The 24046-nt window shown below is 39.7% G+C and overlaps 2 protein-coding genes across 9 annotated transcripts in view; one reads left to right on the top strand and one right to left on the bottom strand.

The window, feature by feature from the left end:
• The window catches only part of AASDH (aminoadipate-semialdehyde dehydrogenase), a 72423-nt gene that overhangs the window by 21555 nt on the left and 26822 nt on the right, over positions 1 to 24046 (top strand). For 3 of the 5 annotated variants that reach the window (XM_019552834.1, XM_019552832.1, XM_019552837.1), the window contains 7 exons: positions 1901 to 2093; positions 2736 to 2854; positions 3625 to 4441; positions 5692 to 5855; positions 6499 to 6624; positions 7712 to 7843; positions 9046 to 12930. In XM_019552834.1, coding sequence (XP_019408379.1) covers positions 1901 to 2093; positions 2736 to 2854; positions 3625 to 4441; positions 5692 to 5855; positions 6499 to 6624; positions 7712 to 7843; positions 9046 to 9495 — 2001 coding nt within the window. In that variant the 3' untranslated portion in view covers positions 9496 to 12930. Of the gene's footprint in view, positions 1 to 1900; positions 2094 to 2735; positions 2855 to 3624; positions 4442 to 5691; positions 5856 to 6498; positions 6625 to 7711; positions 7844 to 9045; positions 12931 to 14621; positions 15105 to 24046 lie in introns of those variants that run through there. The other 2 variants (XM_019552836.1, XM_019552835.1) reach the window with 2 other exon arrangements.
• Positions 15097 to 24046, bottom strand: part of KIAA1211 (KIAA1211 ortholog) — a 74044-nt gene continuing 65094 nt past the window's right edge. For all 4 annotated transcript variants that reach the window (XM_019552831.1, XM_019552828.1, XM_019552829.1 and 1 more), the window contains 2 exons: positions 23539 to 23707; positions 15097 to 15284 (listed from right to left, as the gene is read on the bottom strand). In XM_019552831.1, coding sequence (XP_019408376.1) covers positions 15124 to 15284; positions 23539 to 23707 — 330 coding nt within the window. In that variant the 3' untranslated portion in view covers positions 15097 to 15123. The remainder of the gene's footprint in view (positions 15285 to 23538; positions 23708 to 24046) is intronic.

The following is a 24046-nucleotide window of genomic DNA, read 5'->3' as shown; positions in this document are numbered from 1 at the left end:
GCTGAAGCATCAGGCTCAAATGGTAGCACTCAATGGCTTGATGTCTAGTTGGCAGCCAGTATCAAGTGGAGTGCCCCAGAGATGAGTCCTGGGGCCAGTTTTGTTCAGTGTATTCATCAGCAACCTGGACGATGGCACAGAATGTACTGTCAGCAAGTTTGCAGATGACACCAAGCTGGGAGGAGTAGTAGATAACGCAGAAGGGTAGGGCAAGATTCAGAGTGACGTAGACAAATTGGAGGATTGGGCCAAAATTAATCTTATGAGGTTCAACAAGGACAAGAGCAAAGTTCTGCACTTAACACGTAACAATCCCATGCACCAGTACAGGCTGGGGCTGACTGGCTGGGCAGAGGGTAAGACTGAGGGAACTGGGCTTATTTAGCCTGGAGAAAAGGAGACTGAGAGGGGATTTAATAGCAGCCTTCAACTACCTGAAGAGGATGGAATTAGGCTGTTTTAAGTGGTGGCGGATGACAGAATAAGGAGCAACAGTCTCAAGTTGCAGCAAGGGAAGTTTAGGTTGAATATTACAAAGAATTTTCTTACTAGGAGGGTAGTAAAACACTGGAACAGGTTACCCAGAGAGGTGGTGGAAGCTCTATCCTTGGAGGTTTTGAAGATCCGGCTAGACAAAGCTTTGGCTGGGATGATGTAGTTGGTCCTGATTTGAGCAGGGGGTTGAACTAGATGACCTTCTGAGGTTCCTTCCATCCCTAATTTTCTATGGTTCTGTGGACCAAATCCTACTGTTAGTTATAACTGGTGAAATTTTTGGATCAGTTGAATTGTACATTTTTAATATTTGTAATGGAGGCACATTAATTTGAGTACAGGACATTTACAGTAACTTTAGTCTCTTAGCAACTACATACATATCTAAGTGACTGGCTTAGCACATGTGGCTCTTGGTGTCTCTGTTCCCTTCCCACCTTGTCTTGTCCCTCCATACAACATGCTTTAACTTTGGCTTCCACTCCTAAGTTCTTGCTATCATTGTAGTTGTAATTGAAGGCAGAATTTGTTCCGCAGGATCCATTTTAAATTTTTTTTTCAGTAGAATGCATTTCCATCTAAAATCAATGTTTTTCTTCAGGATAGCTGCTGAGCTATGTCTCATATTGTGTTCTTGGTTCACATAGTCGTACCTGCGCATTTGATGTTGAGGGCCTAGTTTAGGTATATATTATAGTGGTGTTCAAATTGAAGGATGATAGCGTGTCTTTAGCCTGACTCTCTGTCTAGCTAAAGCAGTACATACTGAATCATACATTTAAGATTGGTTACTGTCAAATGGGCTAAGCTTTTATCTATCCCTTGGGTTATTCAGTTTAGACTCTAGCCCAGGTAGAGTAAAGTTGTTTCCATATGATGACTCTTTATTGATGAGTATGTGGGTTTCAGTTTAGTTCCACAATGAGCATTCCTATGGGAAAAGCTGAGATTACCCATAGACTGCCACCATGTGTGTCCCTATCAGGAGTTAGAAAACTTCAGACAGCATAATTCTTGAGGTCTTTGGTAGCACATAGGCCTCTCCCATGCAATCCTTGGGAGGAATGAATGTTCAGTGTGAATTTTATCACTGTTTCTCCTGCATTGTTCTTGTGGTATGTTGGTATAGGTCATTGAGTTGTTTGCTCTGCCACTAACTGTAATAGTTGTTCTATGGATTTAAACATATTTATTTGCCAGTACTGACACCTGACAGTTCTCATGAGCTAAATTATTGTATAACTTCAAAAAATGGTGGAAGGATAGTGGGACTTTTATGACTTGCGGTTCAGTTGCAGTAGCTGCCAGTAACAAAACATAAATTAAATAATGCTTTCTTTTTTTATTTGTTGTGCCTTTTTACTGCCCTTTAGAATAAATAAGACTTAATATTCTTGTATTGCAGGCTGCTGAAAGTCTTTGTCAGGTGGAAGCCTGTGCAGTAATATGGTATCAGCAGGAAAAATTAGTCCTGTTTGTTGTACCCAAAGACAATTTAGCAGAAGAAGATGCTTTTAAAGAACTCCAAAAATGTCTCCCAGTTCATGCAGTCCCAGATGAGCTTGTGCTGATTGAAGCTTTGCCGTTGACATTACATGGTAATTGAAATGGTTTGACATATGCCCTTTAGTTCAAAGGCTGATACACACCTCTCAGTTCAGTTTAACTATTGCATAAAAGCTAATTATGTCTCTCTCTTTTTATTTATTCCCAGATCTTGACCAAAATAGGAAATGATAGCTAGTGCATGCACTATTAATTCTTATGTTATTGTTTTGTGCTCTAATATGACCCTTAGTAATAACTGTTGCTGCTATCTACGGCTAGTTCTGCAACATCTTACTCTTACTGTATTCTTGTATAATGTGTATTTTAATCCTTATATTCTTTGGAACTGAATAGTAGCAATAGAAGTAATTTTCTATTAAAAATGCATAGATTTCTTTTCTCAGCCAGTCCCCCTGCCTGTTAAATTAGTGGTGAAACAGCTGTCTTTAGTTAGGGAAGAAGCGGGCATGGTATATGTGTTTGCAATGCTATGCATGTGTCATAAGGTGCATTCTTCCAGAGAGAGATCACATTTTGTGTGGATGAAGTCAATCAGTTTAAAAAGTAGGGGTACAAATAAAAAAAAGTCTAGTCTGAAACAGAGATGAGTATTTGGATCACAGCATGCATCTGGAAATATAAACTTTTAAAAAAGTAATGAAAAAGTACTTTCTTTTTTGTTCTGTGTGAAGGTAAAATTAATACGTCTGAACTGAACAAGATTTACAGTGCCCATCTGAACTCCATAAGGCATGACAATAAGCTGAATGGAGCAGAGGAATTGTGGGAAAGATTGCAGCATTTATGGAAGGTAGTATTTTAAGTGACCTTTTTATCACTGCAAGTGGATCATTATATATGTGTCAGGAATTAAACAGTTTTAATAAGTGTGACTAATGCAACAGAATATTCTTCTATACCTACATTAAGCATTGGTGCTCCATCTCTTCAGTTAGAACTTAAATACAGCTTCTTTGTAAGAGCCAGGAGGGAGTCATTTATTTTTTTCCCCATAAAGTGAAGTTGCAGACTGTAATGGTGGTAAACAGTGTATATAGGATGAATTATTGACACACAGTATGTCAGCAGTTTCTGAATGCTTCCCCCCATACTAAACTAGACATCCCTAAAAGGAGCTAGTAATTGGGGCATGGAGATTTTCAACAAAGCAGCTACCATATAACTAGAATTTATGTACTAGGTTCCTTTTTATGAACTGGAAAGCTCAATTTATTTTCTTTGTTAAATAGATGGGATGCTGTCTTGAACTGCCTGGTTTTGCTGTATATTGATTCCTATGATGAATACATGTTTATAAGACCATTCTTATGGCAAAAGAGTGGGGGGCAAAATTGGAACATAAAATTCAGTTAGTATTACTGAAATTGATGTGTGCCCATAGGGCTTGACTGGCCCAAATTAAAATAAATAAATAAAAAAGCAGCAATGATCCCACAAGTTGCTGAGCACTTTTAGTTCCTGTTACCTTCAGTGGGAGTTCTGAGCATCTGACAGGCTCCCTGCTCCAATCTTCTAGTGCCTGTACATGTACCTTACAGATTATTTTCTCTTCTTCTCTAGTCCATTCTAAGTCTACCAGATGAGCCTTTCAGCATTTCCAAAGACTCAGTGTTCCTGTACAGTGGTGGAGACTCTATAAAATTGCTACGGTTTCATGATGAAATTGAGAATCTGGTAGGCAAGGCCATACCTGGGCTCCTTGAAGTCATTCTTAGCAGTTCTGTTGCTGAGGTTTACAGGCTTGTTCTGAAAACTGTGTTTCCAAGTGAGGACCAACTTAAAAATCCTAACACCTCTATGAAGAGAAAACTGAATGACAGCAGTGGAGAGGAGGCTCGTGAAGAACATGTGAACATTAAATCTGGAGGGTCTGTTACTGTTGCTGCAGGTTTGATTTCATTTGTTGCATTAAGTCGAGGAAGTCATATCTTCTGTGTGAACTGCTCCAAGTCTTTTATAAATCCAGGTAATATGAGACAGGCAAGAACCAAATTAAGACAATCACCATTGTCTTCACCTCCTGTAATTTCTAATATAATGAAAACTGAAGAGAGGCGGAGTGATCCAACAAATGTCAGCAAAGCAGATGAAATGGGTCCTGCACAAGGATCTCTTGAAAAAGACAATTCTATACCAATAGCTAAGTTTCTAATAGGTGTAAGATGGACAACTAGTACTGGCAAATGTGTAGATGCCTCACCATTGGTTATAGTACCAGCGACAGATGATATGTCTGCTACTGTATATATTGGGTCTCATTCTCACACAATGCAAGCAATTGATCTAGACTCAGGAAAAATCAAATGGGAGAGAATCCTTGGAGACCGCATTGAATCCTCTGCATGTGTGTCAAAGTGTGGCAGTTTCATTGTTGTTGGTACGTATTTTAATCTTCCTATTTTTAATCCTTTTTCTCTTTTAGAATTTAAATATTTTTAAGAGTTTATTTAATCTCTGTCAGTATGTAAGTATCAGCTCTCTTTTCTTCCCCTCAGTCAAAAGCTTGACTACAGAAAATAAATGAGAACACAAGGAGGAAGTAGTTTCAGAAATGAATTATTGGAGGGCAGCTTAATGGATCATAATTAAGTTCATTCCTTTTTTTTTTGGTGCCAATATTGGCATCAGTTGATTTGTTCTTTTTCTTGATTGGTCTGTACTGATAACTGTTAACAAGTACAGGTATTTTTATAGGGTTTAATTAGCATTTGACTATTGGGCTGCTTAAGAAGCATGATGCATCTTTCTTTTTAAAGAGCTTAAAAATGGCACACAGGTTTTTGATGACTCAGCCAGTTAAGTTCTTTGAAAAATAATCCATTAAAAAAGCAAGTTTTGGGTACTTGTATTGGTAGATTCATATTCTGTTCCACTGGTGTATGGTGTCTGAATTGCTATATGAAAGCAATTTGTTGTTGCTGTATGTCCAGGTTGCTATAACTGCCTTGCATATTTTTCATTTGTCACTTATTACTAATCTATTGAAAACAAGGGGGGGACTTTTATCATCTGATCAGGTGAAGACAGAGTAATTAAATACTGTTATCTTTCTAACAAATGTGTTCACCCCAATATGTGTATATTTCTAAGTTCTAAAGTCTAAAAAGTGTAATTAGCCTTGAGTTCTACACAAAACAAGTGACTAGTCATTAGATAAGTGTGTTGATTGATTTCTGTTTAGCCTGAAGGTAACAGAAATCTGCTGATGTAGTATTAGGAACTAAATAGTTGCTGGAATTGTATCTTGGAGTTTATTAGGCAAAACTGAACATAGTAAGTCTCTATGTCTTTATTTCCAAAAGCATAGATGAGAATATTAGTAATTTAATTAACATGCCTTCCTCCTCCATGTTTAATATCTCACGCTTTCCTCTAACAAATTTCACAGTAATAACATTGAAAGAGCAGTGAAAAAGGCATAGCTTTAAACTTGATTTGGAATGAATGAAGTGTGCAGTTAATATTAATTGCACCTGTATGGTAATAACGTTGGCAAAAGCTTGAATACTGAAAAAAGCTAGGAAATATAGTGATAAGTCAACCTATTTTTTTCACCACCAATATTGCAGGTGCAACTGATCCAAATACTTTTCTCCCCCTCCCCCTATTACATTTCATTTTATACAGGAGGTTACAATGGTTTAGTGTATGTGCTTAGAAGCAATAATGGGGAAACACACTGGGTGTTTACGACTGAGGATGCTGTGAAAAGCTCTGCAGCTCTAGATCCTTCTACTGGACTAGTCTACGTTGGATCACATGATCAGCATGTATATGCTTTGGATATTTATGTAAGAAGTCACTTTTAACTAACTTTCAATGTAAACTGTCTGTTCTAGGCCTGATCTAAAGTAACACCAGCTGAAAGTCTATAGAATTAGCAACCACGAGAGCACTAACATAAGTGGGCAACCACCTGCCACCTATCCTCTAAACGGTGAGCTAAAATTGCTGCCTTGAAGTGGGGTTAGATAACATGATAGTAAAACACTTCTGGCAGTCTTCCATAATGTGCTCCCAGTGTTGCTAACATTGGGTCAGAGCAACAGCACTGTCACTAAATTTTCCCAACCTCCTTAATTCAAGACTAGACTGTGCACACCCTGTGTTAGCAACTTATAATAGTCCCACAGTTTGAGATGGTGTAGACTTCTTTAAGTGTGTGTTCGGGGAGCAAGAAAGTAATATTGTAAGTATATTGCATATGTAATTGCTGAGTTTCCAATATTTAGCTCTGTGGGAGAAGAAACTCTTACTTTTCTTCTCAGCAAGTGATGATGAATAGTAGTATTCCCTTAAGTAGTATTTCCTAAATAAACCTACTTTTTGAGAGAACATTTACATTTGAGAGCTCTCGGAAATACCATCCTGACCTTTTAACTCCCAGTTATCAGATTGTATAACTTCTTATTTATATTTTTCTTCTGTTGACAGAAAAAGGAGTGTATCTGGAAGTTGCACTGTGAGGGTGGAGCTGTGTTTGCTTCTCCTTGTCTAAGCCTGTTGCCACATCACTTGTATATTGCTACACTAAGAGGATGTTTACTGGCTGTAAATCCAGTATGTACTTTTCCTGCTATATCTGGTCCCAAACCTAAGCATCTTATTCAGCCAAGAGACCTTCTGTAGTTCGGAGTAGTTTTGCTTTAGTAAGAACTGCAAGGTCATGCCTTATAGCAGGACTGTCTAACTTGCAACCACTCAGTTGTGTGCACTCTGCAAGGAGTTAACTTCTTGTTTTTGGGCTTCAACTGACTGTAGCTCCTCCCATCACTCCTTCCTTTGGCTTCTGCTTCCACCACAGGGGGTGGGTGGTGCAGCACAGCCCAAGGTACCAAGGGAGCACACATTCAAGGATTTGAGGGTGGGGACTGTGGTGCTTAAGCAGCACAGTGCAGCATGGGAGTGCCTGTGGCTTGTGGTTGAGCAGCCCATGTGGTGTGTAACCGCCAGCTGGTTAAAAGTTGGACGGCCCTACTGTATCATGACAGTCATTTTCATTTAAGAATCTCATTTCTGTTGAGAAGGAGATCAATATTACCACCCCCATTTTGAGCATAGAAACATAAGAAGCAGAGGGCCTTGCTGCTTGCCCAAGACCACATGTTGGGCAAAGTGTGGCCTACAAGGAGTTAATTTCTGGTTAACTCTGCAAGGAGTTAACTTCTGGGAGTAGTACTCAGGACAAGAAATAGAGATTTGGGAGATATCTGTTAAACCATTGGGTGTGAAGGGGACTGCTTGGTTTTGTCCAAATGGCTGAAGAAAAATTTGAAAAATGACTTGAGCAAGACATTAAAAAAAGAAAAATTCTTTCATTTCTCCTGTTGTCTCAACTCTAGCACCCCCGTATCATAGTGGGTCTCTCCGCTTTGCCACCATTTGCAACAGGCCCTGCAATCCATCATCCACCCACATGAAGCCCTCCAAAACCAGCCCTTCACCATTTTTGGCACCTACCCATCAACCATGATAAACTTCCCCAAAAGCATCCAAACCTCTTCTCAGGGATCAGCTGCTTCCTTGAACCCTCTTTTCTCTTGCGAATATTCCCAGTCCCAGCCCAGTTACAAGAGCAATGATTTGCCTTTTAGGTTTGCACAGCATTTTGGATCAAGCTACGTGTATTACACTTTGTCATTCACAGGACACGGGGAGTAAAATCTGGAAAAGCTCCTGTGGAAAACCTCTCTTCTCTTCCCCACACTGCAGTGTGCAGTACGTCTGTGTTGGATGTGTGGATGGAAATCTGTACTGCTTTAGTCACTCTGGTGAAAAGGTAAAAAGCCTTTGCTGATTTATTTAGTGGTGCTATTTCTTGCTTTCATCACAATTTTGGATTAGCTTTTTTATTAATAAAACTTAGTTATGTAACAGTTGTCTTGAGGATTCAGTGATAAACATACAGTAGCTCTGACACCTGCCATGTGAGTCACTGTGTACTCATTTTGCAGAACAGCTAATTGGAATACAGAGAAAGCAAGAAGTTTAGCCAAGTTTATCCACGAGCTCAGAGGCACAGCAAGAAATAGGCCCAGAAGCCCTGGACTCATCATTCATAATGCAGATATAAATTCCTGAGGATCTTAGTTCACATACAGATATTTTAGCATGGGTATTGAATAACTGTGGTGTTAGGAGGGGTACTTGATTTTGATTTCAGTTCAGCTGGAAGATGTCATGGACACAGCAGGATTTAAAGCAGTAGTGCTTTTAAGTCATGTTGATTCTTTCAGGTGTATTCAGTAAAGATACCATGCTGCTTAGAATTGGTTTCACTAAAATGTTTATAGTATTGTCAGTCAATATGTTCCTATTGTAGCAGACATACTTGTGTTAGTGTGTACATAACTCCTACTTTGCCATTTCCCCTGATAAAAGATCCTGGCCACAACAAATACATGTCAGGTTTTCTTAGCTGCAGTGGGAAGACTTTTATTGTCCCAGTGATTATTGTATCTCACGTTTCACTTGTTGTTAACACTCTCTGAGCTGCTGCATTTTCTAACCACAGTCTGCCTCACAATTCATAAGCATCGTCTTTGTAGTAAAAGGTGCTGCTTGTATTCTGAAATGGAGGTTAAGAGTCTGCACAGCACCAACAAAATGAGAAGAGAGATTTGCTGTATGGCTGATGGGAGATGTGGAGGCACTAAGATGTTAGTATAACAGATGTTTTACAAAGGCTCTGCCAGCTTTAATAGTCTTAAAGTATTGGTTATGTTTCCTTACAGCTACCTCCATGCAGGCAGTTGATTTATAGGTCAGTCTTTGGGCATTTTCTGTATATTTTGTTGCTTGGTGTATAGATGTGGTAAGTATTACCTAGCTTTGTGTTCTCACTATGCTCTGAAACAAAATGAATCCATACATTTACCCTCTTTGGTCAACACCCTGTCTGTAGAAGTTAAAGATGTATTGTTGGCAACATGTACAGCCTTCAGTAATGGAATATTCATTTTTTTTAATGCTGTTTTGTAGGTTTGGCAGTTTTCCACCAATGGACCAATCTTTTCATCCCCATGCATCTCAAGCTTAACTAAGCAAGAAATATTTTTTGGCTCCCATGACTGCTTTATCTACAGCTGTAATATGGAAGGTAATTTACTGTGGAAATTTAAAACCACTTCAAGTGTATACGCAACTCCATTTGTTTTCCATAGTCATGACTTGGAGAGGGAAGCGTTCCTGGCAGCAGTGTCTACAGATGGCAACGTGTGGCTCCTGAATGCAAAGAGTGGCATGGTAGAGGGTATCTATAAACTCCCAGGAGAGGTATTCTCTTCCCCTGTAGTGTGTGGGGAAAGGCTTGTTGTTGGCTGTAGAAATGATTATGTTTATTGCCTAGATTTGTTTATAGCTGAAAAAATTAGGAACAGCAAAGATGTGCTAAATGCTCCACTTAACAGCAGTTCTTTGAATGCACATTAAGCACCTTCACTTGCAAGATACTGGCTACATCATGGTCCTTGTTCAACATTATACAACTGTCTGTTTTTGAAAACTGCATAGATAACAGTTTTTTAACAATGTCTTACCTGGGCTAGATGAAAATGCGTGCATGTACTTATGTGGCTTCTCCCACAGCCATTAGAAGTGATGAAGACCAGCCCAGGGTCCAGACTGCAAAGTTGATTTTAAATCCACTTATTTCCTTCGCACCAAGCACAGACTGACCAGACCAAGGAATCAGTCCTGTAACTGCATACCATCTAGAATTAATATTCTAATATATATTAATGTTCTGATATATGACTGAAGAATTACTTTGCTGCATCTAGGAAGGTTAATCCTCCTGCCAGAGGAATCTAAGTAAACTGAGGCTATGCCTGTACTCCTTGAACTTTTGCTACATTAAATACAGCAGGATTTGCTGTGGTAACTAGGCCCTGTCAACAAAAGAAAACTTGTTGCTCAAGCTGCACAAGCTCCCTTGTACCACCCTGCTGCACTTTCTGCCAGTGCCTATACCAAGGGTTCTGCAGGCAGTGCTATGTTGATTGTGGAAAGTGATCTCTTCATGAACCCAGCCAAAATTGCACTGCCTGTGGAACTTATCATTCAGAGTAATATTGAGTTTTTGGTTCTATACAGTGACACAAACTTGTTTTTAAGTACAGAAACTGCTTTCAAACTAACTTTTTAATTAAAATTGAAGATGTATTCACTACATGAAGTGCTTAGTACTGATGCTTCATACCATTGTGAAAGCATAAATAAAAGCTTATTCATTCTTCTGACTGGCAAGGAAACTGAAAAAAGCATAAAAAATCAGGAATGGCATGTCCAAAGGCTCCAAAATCCTTGTAAGTTAAAGGCTGTAGTCAGTAGGCCATATGGCATTCTGTAGTCAGTTAATCCTTGTTAATGGTGATTTGCTTTGCATAGCTTTCAATTTTGTGTGAGAGGGCAAGACTAGAATAGTGGTTAGGGCAACTTACCTGGGATGAAATGGAACCTGTATTTCATTTCTAACTACAGTGAAAAGTAAAGTATTCCACATTCATTATTCTTTTTTAGTAGGAACTGGAGCCTAGATCACTCCATGTCCATGTGCCCTAACTGTTAGTCTGTAAGGTCATTCTCCCGCATGCTGTCTTACAGAATACTTACTTTTATGCAAAGCACAGCAGCATTAACCGGAGGCATTGAGCGCCCTTTACCACTGTCCCCCTCAAAATTAAATAATCCTTGAACCCGTGACCAAACCATTCTTTTGGAAGATGGAAGATATGGATTGATGTCCTTGCAGGCAGAGAAGGGGTTAGAACTTGGCTCTCTCTTGGTACTCTTAAACAGTGGGCTGCTGGATAAAAGGGGTGGAGGATTGTGGTGGTACTGACCCCACTACTTCCTCCCATTGTGTTTTTGTGGAAAAAAGGCCAAGGTAGTTGCAAGCTAGCTTGTGACCAAGTCTCAACAGGAGGTATGCATACTCTGCAACCTGGAGTTAAGTCAAGTCAAGTCCCATTCATGAGAAGGCTGTGTTGTTTACATGCCTGTGTCATTTTCTGAGTGGACACTCTCAGTATGCTGGCTTCTGAAGATGCTATTCCAAGGCACTTACCTCTCTCAGTACATTATATAAGGAAGCTAGGCATCTAACCTGGCAAAGTGGATTCTACCAGGCACTAAGGTATCAAGTACTTTTTCAGATCTCACATTTAGGATGAGACCCAGTTCCATCTATAACATGCCTAAGTATTATCTTGTTCACCCATCTTGGGTCCCTGAAAAAAGTTAACGTACCTGTTTTTGTAACATGTCCTCATCAAACCTTTAGGTATAGTGTCAAAAAGCAGCAAGCAAGAGGAGGCCCATGCACCCTCTGTGGTAACTTTTTTCAGGGACTTAGAGTGGAAGAGGATCACTCCTAGATACCTCATAGGTGGAAGAGAATCTGGCCCTTTACTTTGACTCCTGGGGACCATACATGGGAGCTGTCAGTTTGAGGAATGTGCTTGAGATATAAGTAACTTCTACCACTTAGACCAACAGTGAACAATGGCTTGTTTGTATTGTGCATAAACTAAATAAACCCAATTATCCAAAACCAAGTTTCTTTGTTGAATAGTTTGCTGAATTGAGGGCAAAGTGCTTAAGTTCCACTGAATTCAACAGGCCTGCTCCTGTATTTACAATTTAAGCATGAATTTAAAAGCTTAGCTGGATCAGAGCCAAAATAAGTCGCCACTATGGGATGGGATCCTCGCCTGATGGTGAAATCAACTCTTGTTCAAGTCCATATGTGAAGAAACGTGTAGTAGTAACTACTTGGAACTCCTTAAAGAATACCTAATAAAATGGTTCTGTGCAAATGAATTTTGTACTGTCACTTTTTCCAATTCAGTAACTAGTATTGAATTTGCTAGCTGCAGAGGTGAATTCCCTTAACTTCAGTGACAAAAGTTGTGTTTTTTAAATGCATTAAGCACCTTCAGAGCTACAGAAGTGTTTGTAGTTTTTTTTTATTGAAATAGAACATTCTTTTCCAATACTAGACCATTTACATTAAAATCCGACAACAAAAGTTTGAAAATGAAATAGAAATTACGCTGAATGTATCCCTTCATAGATCTTGTTACTAGGTTTTATTGTTGGTAAAAACACATAGCAAGACACTTGCAGCACTAAAAATTCTATTTATAAAGTAAACCCGACCTACACTGTTAACAAAAGGAGACACTTGAATACATACATTATCAGATAATTTTGTCTGGATTATAATTTAATAGCAATTAAAATGACATTAGTATAATAAACAATTGCACTTTAAAACATTTGAAAAATTAAAAAAGTACACAACAGATACCCCACAATTATACATTTTGTGTATAGTTTTATACATAACTATATGAACAAAGAGGTTAATCATATATAACCTTGTCAGAAGAAATGGTATTTTGTGTGCATAAGTAAGTTACAAAAAAATTGAAAGACAGTATACTACATAGTGGTTCATTTAGTTCTTAAAACATTTTTGCTGTCTTAAATAAATTCAGTAGTAACAGTTTTTACATAATTCCAACAATTTGTTCAGAAATGGCTGCAACAAAGCTAAAGCAAAGTAACACTTCATTGGTATTTAGTGCAAATTTTTGTGTTCATTTTACTTGAAATGTCACTGAACATGTAGACTTTAAGAAGTGTTTCGGAATGAGCACTGTACATAGTCTGAATACAGTTCTATTAGTACACTAGATACCATTATACTTGAAAAGACTCTGCTTTAGTTTAAGATCATTCATAATAACAACTGTTTTGCATGTGCTGTAAACGTGTCCAATGATGTTTTGGTAGGTTGGTACATTTTGCCGTGCATAATACCGCCTACACTTACTATGTAAATGTATGCTTTTCAGGACACCTGTGCCTTCAGTTCAGTTCATTAATCCTGACTTGCTGCTTTTAGTTACCTTCACAACTGGCGTGAGCTCCCACTTTCCCTACCAATCCCCCCATCCCTCCCTCTCCCCACCAAAACACAGCCTTTCTTGCATCCAAAATCCTGAACATGGATTTCAGACAGTTCAGAGTTATAGTTACTAAACTATATTGCAGGCATTTAAATCCAGATGTGCTATAATTGTACATTAAGAATGGCTACTTTATGGAACTATTAAAATACAAATAATGAAGAACCAAACTCCTTCTTCAGATAATCACACAGAGATCCTACTAAAGTCTGTAAGAGCTGTGTTCAAATATCTGAGAGTAGCACTTGCCCATTTATACCTAAACTATTTAAAATACTTAGTACTGGAAACAACAATAGGCATATTAAAGGTTTAGTTTAAATATGAAACTGAGCTGACTAGCAACTGCCCAAGAGCCACAAGAACAAACCTGTCTGCAGCTCCACATCTCCTGAATCTGTGTCCCTTATGTTTGGGTTACTGTAACCATGTTCTTGGACTTTTGTTTCCTACCTAGGATACAGTTTATTCAATAACTTTTGCTAGTCAGTTCTTGGAACAGGGCTCAACTCTCTTTCACATTATTTAGAGGGCTTCCCCCCCCCATGCAATTTAGCTAAAGTGTTACTATGAAAAGTCATATCTGGTATATCATTCCATAATAATATAATGTCCCCTTTCCACTAAAATACTTCCTCTTATTATGTTGTAGACTTAAAGTTCCTTTGAGCTATAAATGTACACAGGATTTTTAGAAAGTTCAAATTTGAATTTGTTTAGAATGTACTTGTATGTAAAAACCATTCTTCAGAAAAAAAATAAGGCATCAGTTTTCCTATGGGAAAACTTAAGGATACCAACATTTTTATTGTTACTGTTACAAAGAAGATAAAGGGCATTTTCTTTTAGCTACAAGGAGATAAATTCTGAAAGAAACATTCAGCTGCAACAATTGATATGTGGGATAGGAATACATCACTTTTTCCTACTCAGTCTCAAAGCTCAGTTCAGAATTTAACTGAACTGTATAAGGTCACAGAGAGAGTAAGGCCTTCAAGGATTAGAAAGTAAAAACCCCTCCTGATTCTCTGTTCAAGAAAGTACATTTAAATACATTCTAACATACCATCTTCCCCTTAAGATGGCAGTGACTTGGTGTTCTGTTTTCAGTCACTTACACTAGAATTCTACAAATGTTAACATCTTAGAGGACGCTCCCATTTACAAAGTTGGTCCTAATGAACTCAGATTCCTTTTATATATAAAACTATGCACGTGCACAAATATCTGTAGTATCAGGAGTCTATGCTGCAAGTGCTTCAGAGCAGGGATGGTGTCTGCATGTGTCTTGGATAGGCCTGACCACATCAGTGCTCAATAAGTGTCATTGCTTCTGTGTTAACTAGGAAGACTACTTGATATTCTTAGTACATCACTTTCTGTCTGTCATCCTTTTTCCATCTGGATATGGTATATTCATATATTTAACTAGAATGATGGGTAAATGGTTTGTTTGGGGGTTTTTTTTGGGGGGGGGGGGCAGGTTGACAAATGAGTTACAGTAATTTGCATGCCTAGCATGAATAACACCATTACATCAGGGTTTGGGTAATATCACCACAGCTTGTACTTCTTCCACAGATGGAAAGACATATCCTAAAATCCTTCAGTTGGGCAGAGAGTTTCAAATTGCAAGTAAACTGCATCAAACCTTGATTTCTAAAACAAAGTAAGCATTAGGATGAAGAGGAGGGACCATGCATCTTGCATTCCTTTTCAGTGCTGGAGCAGGCAGACTTTTCTGAGATCTCTACACTAAGAGTAGAGATCCCAAACTTCTGAACCAACATTCACAAAATGTAAGGAGCGTACTAGACTAGAGATTGTGTCCAACAGCTGAACTATTCCTGTATTTTGAGAGAGATTGGCTCTCAACTTTGTGCCTCAGCTGGCTCTTTACCTGTTTTTTCAAAGTGATTGGACCTATGATGTGTGTAAACCTTACAGTACGCTAGAGAGAGATAGTGAGTAGTTTGAGTTTTCAGTCCTTCAGGACATGCATTTTAGTTTTGTCATATGTAAAAAGCTGAATAAATAAAAGGAGAAAACAAGAATCAACAGTAAAGACCAGAAAAATTATAGTTTACTTTATGATCTGTGGACAGTCACTCCAAGCTTTTGCTTTCCTCTTGGCTAGGGCCAGCCAGGCTGGTTCTGTTGACACAGGGTTAGCGTCGGGGGTAGAAAATCTCTTGGTAACCTCTTTTGCAAGTGGGGTGGATGGAACAGAATCTGAAATCTCCACTGTTTTCAATGGGGAAGGGGAAAAAGAAGAAAACACTTAAATGAAGCATGTGTTGCACTGCACAATAATGATGGAGAATTGAACATTTTCTTTTTAGCAAACATATCCTGAAACACCACATTTTAAAACCATAATTCAAGCTTCTGTGTCAAGCTTTCAGAAGCAAATTAATTTAAACAAGCTGAATTGTTTGAGTAGCGAAACCTGGTCATTTTAAAATAGAATTAACCCACAATGCTTTTTCAAAGCTTTTTTTCCCAGAACCTGAAAATTCTACTCCTCAGACATCCATGTAACAAAGCATCTGCAGATTTAGTTCTGCTGTCTTATACAGATGCAACTCCACTGTCTTTATGTTATGTTCTAAGTGACAATTGTGCAAACTGTGTTCCACAAATTTGCAATGAGAAGGGAATCTAGTCCTGCGATCTCTACTTAGTAAACAACTCTGATGACTTGCCTACTTAGGAAGGAACAGCAGGTAACTATGCTCCTCTTAGCTGTTTGCAGGCTTCAAGTAGTGGAAGCCTTTGCCACTGAAGTAAAAGCTGTGTTCCTGAGCATAAACAAGAATCAGATCTGTTGAATATGAAATTGCCTTTTACATATGCACTTTTCAGAGCAGAACCACATGAAAGCAAAATGTATAGATTGGACAACAGTACAGTATTTACTAATAGTTATACATGCTAGAGTTATAGAAAGCCCTTCAAGGGTTGAGTAGGAGCACAGTTGATGATTATCAGTTCCTTTGCACATCTTATCCATTATTCTATCTATGATAGGAAAATTAGGCAAACTAAAAATGCCAGAATAAATTTCTTCAAATTAAAAATCTCTTAAGACATGGGCTTTGTTGAGGCTTTCAGTGAACTAAATAATCTGTAATTCCTGTTTTATCAAGGCAAAGGTACCATGCAACTGTCTTAAGACGCTCAGTCCCAAACACAAAGGGCAGCTTCTAAGATTGCTAACAATTAGGTTCAGATATAGAGGCTATTTTCTAGACAAGTGTCTTCTAAGAACGGATGGATTCTATACAACTTCACATAAAAAAAGCCTTGGAAAACGCAGTTCGCCTGTAGGAGGGAGAATCAGATTTTTTCGCAAAGCACTGTCTAGTCTTAGAAGCATCTGACCTGTGTTCATTTTTATGGGTTGTTTGGTTTTGTGTTTTTACCCATTAGCATTCTGTTATCTTGCGCAGCAGCTGGTAGCAGATAGTATATTTACTGAAATCTAAGATGGGATTTTTTTCACCCTAATCAGCATGGAGTGGGGGGAAGGTCTCTTGTCTTAGATTCATGTTCAAAGTGGGGTGAGGGTGGGCAGGTGGTGGCCACAGCAGAGGCTGTGGGGAGCAGGGGGTGGAGGTGGTGCAGGGGGCTGGAAGGCTACAAGGGGAAAAATGAGGGCAAGAGTGCCACCTGAACCACTACCACTGCTTGCCCTGCTATAGTGGGGGGGAGCGGGGGCAGGACAGAATTCAAGAGAACCCTTCGATATTCAGATTGTATACCTGGAAAATTATGGGGGGGGTCTAATTATGGGGGGTCATCTAAAATTCAGGGTCATCATAGATTCAACTAAACATGGAGGCTGGTTGTTTCAAAGGTTCTGCAAAGAGAAGCAGAGTGTTTTAAACATTACCTTCCTAGCAGCACATTTTGTATAAGATTTCAGTGCAGGTCTAAACTACATACTTAAAAATACTATTTTAAAAATATTTTTAGAATATATCTGTTTTAACATTAATGTTTTCCTCTTGGGGAGGCTAGAGTTACCAAGTTCCAACCTAGACTTTCATATCAAATACCTTCATAATTGTATCTATCCCTCACCAATCAAATAGATGCGTCTGTTCCTAATAAGCAAGGCAAACTGTCTGTTACACTGTCTGTTGTTCTGCAAATATTTGTTACTTGACCTCATATAAATCCTGACCAAGTTTAAATTGAAGTTAATATTTTGTTGAGGGCATTGTTAGACAGGTTCCAGGTTTCTTCAAAAATAACTGAATATCTGCCCACAGATTCCAAAGCAAAAGGTTTATTCCTCACATTTTAGAGGTGGGGGATGAAGATAGCAGCTGCAAAAGTTATTAGACCTGAGTAGAAACCAGACTCATGCAGAGCTGGTTCTTTTATCAGAGGCACAGATTTCACGGAATGCAGTTCCTATCAGCCAGGAGGCACTCTTTAGTGTGTGTCCACTAACTGAAACAATGTTGACCCAACTTTTGCTATTTTTGATCTGTGAGGAATTAAGCAGAAGGAACTGAATCACGTCCTCACTTTCAACCATTTATTCTCCGCTACACTTTAGTACGCAATATATAGACTTGGTGGAGTCTATTCTAAATAGAAGTGTCAATTATGAATTTGTAATAAATGTTCCTTCATGAGCTCAGCAAACTTTTCTTCAAACAACAATTCCTATGATTTGGCTTGACTAGAGATAGTCTAATCAGAGAGCCCCAGACAATACTTTATAGCAATTATTATTTTATTTGCATACCACATGAACCCTTCTCCAAAAAATTAGCCATAGAAAAGTGGGGTCCATGTCTTCAGTGAGGAAACTGATTTCCAGAAGGGCTGGAGGCTGAGGCTGCATGAAGCAGGTGCAGGATTCCCTTCTTCAACCTCACTCCCCTTTCTCCTCACACCTTGCTGCCCAGCCACCAGCTACTGGTCTAACCCTTTTTCCCTGTTGAATTTTTTACAGTGTTGGTCTGCATAAAATTAGGCTACAGTTGTGAAAGGGGTAAACTGTGTGAGTGATAAGAGGGACTCTGCTCCCAATCCTTTTGCAGCCCAGTGGCAAGTAAGACTCTGCCTGCTCTCCCACTTTCTTTTCAATTAAGTCTTTTTTCCTTCATTCTGTCTTCCCAAACCAAGGGATATGCTTTATTCAGGGGACATGTCTTGTGTGAATAAATATACATTATTTTATTTAATTATTTAAATCACACCTTAATTATACTATGTAGTAGTAATTGATCACTTCATTTTTATGTCTGTAATGCAAATAAGAAATCAAGTTCACGTCCCAAGCAAGAGGAAGAAAAATGCTGAAATGATCTGTAGACCTGCATGGATGAACAAGTGTTTCAAATAAGTCATTAAGGATAAGCAAAGGACTACAAGCAATGGAAAAATGAAACATATCAATAGGAGGAAAATTTTTCTCTGGTCCAAGAGCTTACAAGTAAAAAAGGATAGCCAAAGGTTGAGTTGAGTTAGCTCCTCAATAGCATACTAAAACCAGTAGCAAAAGTCTGAAGACAACTTAGGTGACGCCCAAGAGCTGAATAAATTTTTCACCTTAGTCTTCACTAAGGATGAAGATAAAACTGAAGACAATAGTCAAGTACTACCTGGCAATGGAGACATGATTATATAAATTAACATATCTGGAGTGGAGCTGAAATACTGAAATAATTGGCATGAAGATCTCTTGCATGGATCTTCACTGAATAAGTCAATTCAGATAGGAATCTATGACTGGAGAATACAAAAGGTAGCATCTATTTTTTTTAAAAGGGAGAAAGAGTGACCTGGGCAATTACAAACCCACTTGCTTGATTTCAACACTATGTAAGGTTTTAGAACTGATATTGAAGGCCAGAATGATCATATTTGAAACCAAAGAGAAAACGTGACAAAGTGCAGCCTGGATTAATCTGAGGACATTGTTAGTACCTGCCAGTTAATCATTTTCAAACTAATTTCATCAGTCTGTGACAAGATAATTAACTACTTGGATAAGGGCATTACAATGGATTTAATTATTTAGACTTAAGCAGAGCTTTTCATAGCATGGTTTCTGGAAAATTATTGGCCAAACTGGACTGGACAGATCAGTACTACAGTTGTAAGATGGATGGGAAGTTGGTTCAAAGGAAGATCAGAGTAGGTTATATTGAAAGATGAGTTCACTGACTGGACTTGGTTACTGATGTCTAGATATTGCATAAGAGCAGGGGTTTTCAACCTTTTTTGAGCAGTATGCCCCTGGCAGCCGGGGTGGCGGGGTTGCAGTAGCTAGTTGTGGAGCAGGAGAGGTCACACGTGGAGCGGCAGCACAGGGTGATGGATGGCGGTAGCTGTCACATGCAGGCTTCTCCCCACTGTGTCTGACCAGCCGGGCAGCGTCTGTTTGACCTGCAGAGGGATGCTGCTGCCCTCGCCCTGCCCTGGTCCTGCTCCTGTAAGGTGGTGGTGCAGACCGGAAGTGCTCTGTCTCCACCCATGCATACCCCCTGGGACCTTTCAAAGTACCCCCATCGTTGACAACCCAAAGTATCCCCAGCGTACCCCCAGTTGACAACCTTTGAATAGTCATGGGGAATGGCAGGGGTTAATTGGTTTCAAAATCCCATTTGTGACAAACTTTTCTTCAAGGCCCAATGTATCTGAAGCCAGCAGATACGCAGGCTGGGAAACTGAAGACTTGTATCACACATAACATGAGCAGTGTACCCAAACAAAGATAAGGGACTCTAGAGCATCGGTGCTAGATCACAATGCCCAACTGCAGAGTCCTTGGGATTTTCAGTTTTGGTGAACGGCTCAAATTAGGAAACTGGTAAATGACCAAATTAAGATGCATGCCTGTGATAGGTTTGAGGAGCAAAGCAATATGCTGACAGGACAGAACATGGACAGGATGAACACCACAGGGGAACCAATTAACAATACCTGGGAATGAAGAGTCATCAGAGGGAGAGAAAGGATACAAAAGGAGGGATTTCAGAGCAGCAAAGGGACCCCAAGAGGGGAACCCAATGCCACCATGGACAGAAGACACACCACCAGCCTGTCTGTCTCACCCTGTTGAGGGGGCAGGGTTGGGCCTCAACCTTCAGGCTCCTGACTGCTGACATTCAAGAAAGAACCACAGGATGAAGTTCACATACTGGCCAGAAACACCTTCCCTCTGTGACAGCCCTAGGACTGGTAGGTGTAGAATTCAGGAGATTATTTTGTGTATTATTCTCATCTGCCATCACTGTATATCAACATTCACCTATTATCAAATGGAGAAGCCATGGTCAGTCTGAGGGTTTGGGTCTGCCCAGAACAATGTACCTGGGTCATAAATTCAGTGTCAACAGTTACTAGTGGGGTGTCGCTGAGGGGCTGGTCTCTTGTTTGTCATTTTTAGGGACCGTATTACTAGTGGTGGAAGCTTCATGGAATCTGCAGATAGCATTAAACTGGCAGGTACTGGCAATGCGTAAGAGGATGATTCCTGTACAATAACATTTAGATAATTTGTGGAATGGAGCATTAGAAATTATATGAAGTTTAACATGGAATTTGGTTACAAGTTGGAGTGCATAGACTGAGGACAAGAAGAATTTGGGTGAATTGGCTCATCATAGGATGACAATGAGCCACCAGTATGACACAGTTGTGAAAAGCTAATGCAGTTCTAGGGTTTATTAGATGAGGTTATATCCGACAGACATCAGGAAGTACCGGTTCTAGTGTCTGAGGTATCGGTAAGACTTCATTTAGAATCATATGTGCAGTTCTGGCTACCAGTGTTCCAGAAAGAACAGCTTCGCTTGGAACAGTACAAAGAAGAACTGCTAGGGTGATGAAGGAAATAGAGATCTTTTCTATGAGGAAAATTAAAGGAGCTTGGCTAGTTTAGCTTCACAGAAGAGAAAGTGAGAGGTCAAGATTATCTTTTACAAATACATTTGGGTAGTGAATATTTGAAGGGAGAAGAGCTTTCGAGGCTGAAAAACCACTGGTGCAAGATTAAATACCATGAGATAAAATAAAGAAACAGTCCTGGTGGAAGAAACGAGAACCCAGGACTTCCTCTCCCAGCAGTTTGCTTTAAACACTGGCTTCTTTGTTGCCCAATTAATCTTGAATTCTTTTTTTGGACTGGCAAAAACTTCAACATTAGGGGCCTGAGAGAGAACCCAACAAGATTAGCTCAGCCTGGTGGCAAGTGTGCTTTCCTAGGAAGTGAATGATGCAGAGTTACAATCCCTAAGGCTGAGGAAGGAACTGAATCTAGATGTCTCATCTCCTGGCCATCTGCTTTAGCTGTTAGACTGTTGCATATAAAACCTGGGCACCACTAGCATCCCCCCATCTGTTTCAAATGAAAGTAGGTTTACAAGCAATGGAAAAATGAACCTAATCAGTAAGAAGAACATTTTCTCTAGTCCAAAAATGTAAGAATGAAGCAGTTAGGAAGTCACAGGTTTACAGGAACTGTCCATTTATGGATTAGAAATTGACTTAAAGATAGAAAGCAAAGAGTAGGTTTAAATAGTTTTCAGGATGGGAAGAAATAAACAGCAAAGCTGACCCAAGCAGGGTGCAGGGCCCATGGCAAATCAGCCCATGCAGGGCTCCGTACCCACTCCAATCCCATGTGCCTCGGACCCAAAGAAGCTGCCGCTGCCATCAGCAGTGGCAGCATCAGTGGTAGGGGTGGGGGGAGAGGTAGCGAGCAGCTGGATGCAAAGCTAGCAGCACGGAATCACCGCAGCTACTCCGCCCAGCTCCACAGAGCCCCCAAAGTGTGGGGCCCAGGGCAGTCGCCCCAATTCATACCCCCTAAGGGTGGCCCTGCCCCCAGGGATCTGTGTTGGGACCAGTGCTGTTTAATATATTCATAAATCTAGAAAAGGGGGTGGGTAGCAAGGTGGCCAAATTTGCAGATGACACAAAGTTATTCAGAATGGAAAAGAACAAGGTAGACTCTGAGGAACTACAGAAGGAGCTGGCACTACTGAGCAAATGGGCAACTAAACAGCAGATGAAATTAAATGTGGATAAGTATAAAGTGATGCATGTGGGCAAAAATAACTCATAGTGTAGTAACTCCGCTGTGATGGGCTCTATATTAGCTGTTACCACACAGGAAAGATCTGGGAGTCATTGTGGACAGTTTGTGAAAAACATCAGCTCAGTGCTCAGCAGCCATCAAAGAGGCAAACACAATGTTATGGATTAAGAAGGGAATTGTAAACAAACCTGAAAGTATCATTATGCCCCTTTACAAATCCATAGTGTATTCACACCTTCAATATGGTACCCAGTTCTGGTTCTCACACCTCAGAAAGTATATTGAAGAACTTGAGAAGGTACAGAGAAGGGCAACAAGGATGATTAGTGACTTGGAGGAGTTTCCATGTGAAGAGAGATTGAGGCTAGGTCTGTTCAGTTTAGAAGAGATGCTTGAGGAGGGGAAATGATAAGGGTTTACGAAATACTAAATGGCAAAGAAAGTAAAAAGGGATTTATTATTTACTCTCACACAAACTAGGGGTCACATAATGAAATCAGTAGGTAGTAAATTTCAAACTAACAAAAGGAAGTTCTTTTTCACACAGTGTATACCATATAATACATTGCCATCAGCTGTGGAAGCCAGATTCAAAAGGACTGGACAAATTCTTTGAGCAAGGGGTATCAGTAGCGATGGAGCACAGAAGTTAGGCTAAATAGCCTCTGAATCAGAACTTCCTGGACTTTAAATGTTGGAGGCTGCAAGTGGGAGAGGAACAGGGGAAAAATAATGGTTTATAACCCTGTTCACTCTCCCTTTCAGCATCCACTCTGCTACTGTGTCACAGGATACTGGGCAAGATGGGCCTATGGTCTGACCCAGTACATGGCAGTTCTTGTGCAGTTGTGGTTTGCATAGGTTTTGTAAGGAGTTGGTATGTTAGGCATACCTTGAGCAGGCCTATCAGGTCAGCTCATCAAGAGTTTTAGGCAAAGGACCAAGGCTAAGCTAGTCATTGAGCTGTAAGTCCTTTCCAGCTGGGTCAGTTCTGGGCATGTACAATGGTGTAACTTCAGGTTCCCAAGGAACCTAGTCAAACAGTGATGTGGCTCTCTAGTTTAGGCATCTCTCAGGTTCAGCAGCACCTAACTGAGGGTTTTTAGGATTCAAATTTTGATTTAGCTGCCTAGATTCCAAGTCAGTTATATGTTAGGTGCCTGTGTCTGCTACCGGCTCTCTTCCTAAATCTGTTCATGTTAAAAGTGAAAAGGATTTTTCTGTAGCTACCAGCCTATCCAACTGAACCTGGGATCTGACAGATAAGTTGGGTTTCTTTTGGCTGAAATAACAAATATGCTGTAAGAAAAGCAAAGTTTACAGTTCTTTTGATGCATGAGGAAAAAAACAATCTTGTTCACTTTCCCAGAGTTTTGCCAAACCAGAATTCAATTTTCAGTTGTTAGAGTAATCCTAAATCTTTCACTATACCTGTCACAGAAGTAGGAAGGGTGTTGGACTTTTTCAGCTGCTCTCTGCGTTCTAGCCGTGACACAGCAGTCTCAATTTTCTTCTCCCCTTCCTGATGTGTGGATTTCTGCAGTGCATTTGTTCTGATGCTGTTGCTGCTTTTATTATCTGACAGATTGCTGATACCAGCCTAGAATGGAAAGGGACAACGGTTAAATTAGAATCAATCTGTTATGTTGCCTTATATACAGGACAGGAAATATCCGTTATGTTGCCTTATATACAGGACAGGAAATATACAGGACCTGAAGCTACCTGCCTGTTTGTTTGACCTTTGAAAAATCTTGCTACATATAATCCTCTTCTGGTTGCACAGACCAGAATGGCTTTAAAGCCAAAATCTTCCCTTAGAAGGAAGAAGGGTTCTCACGGGCTTTCCTAGGGATTTGTCATATATCTATTGGGCCTTAGCAACAGCCATCCCCCAAATTAGCACACATATTTTATAAGAACCAATGCCACAAAACTT

This window comes from Crocodylus porosus, unplaced genomic scaffold (assembly GCF_001723895.1).
Source record: "Crocodylus porosus isolate Cpor-Errol unplaced genomic scaffold, CroPor_comp1, whole genome shotgun sequence".
NCBI lineage: Eukaryota > Metazoa > Chordata > Crocodylia > Crocodylidae > Crocodylus > Crocodylus porosus.
This window is presented reverse-complemented; position numbering and strand designations above follow the sequence as displayed.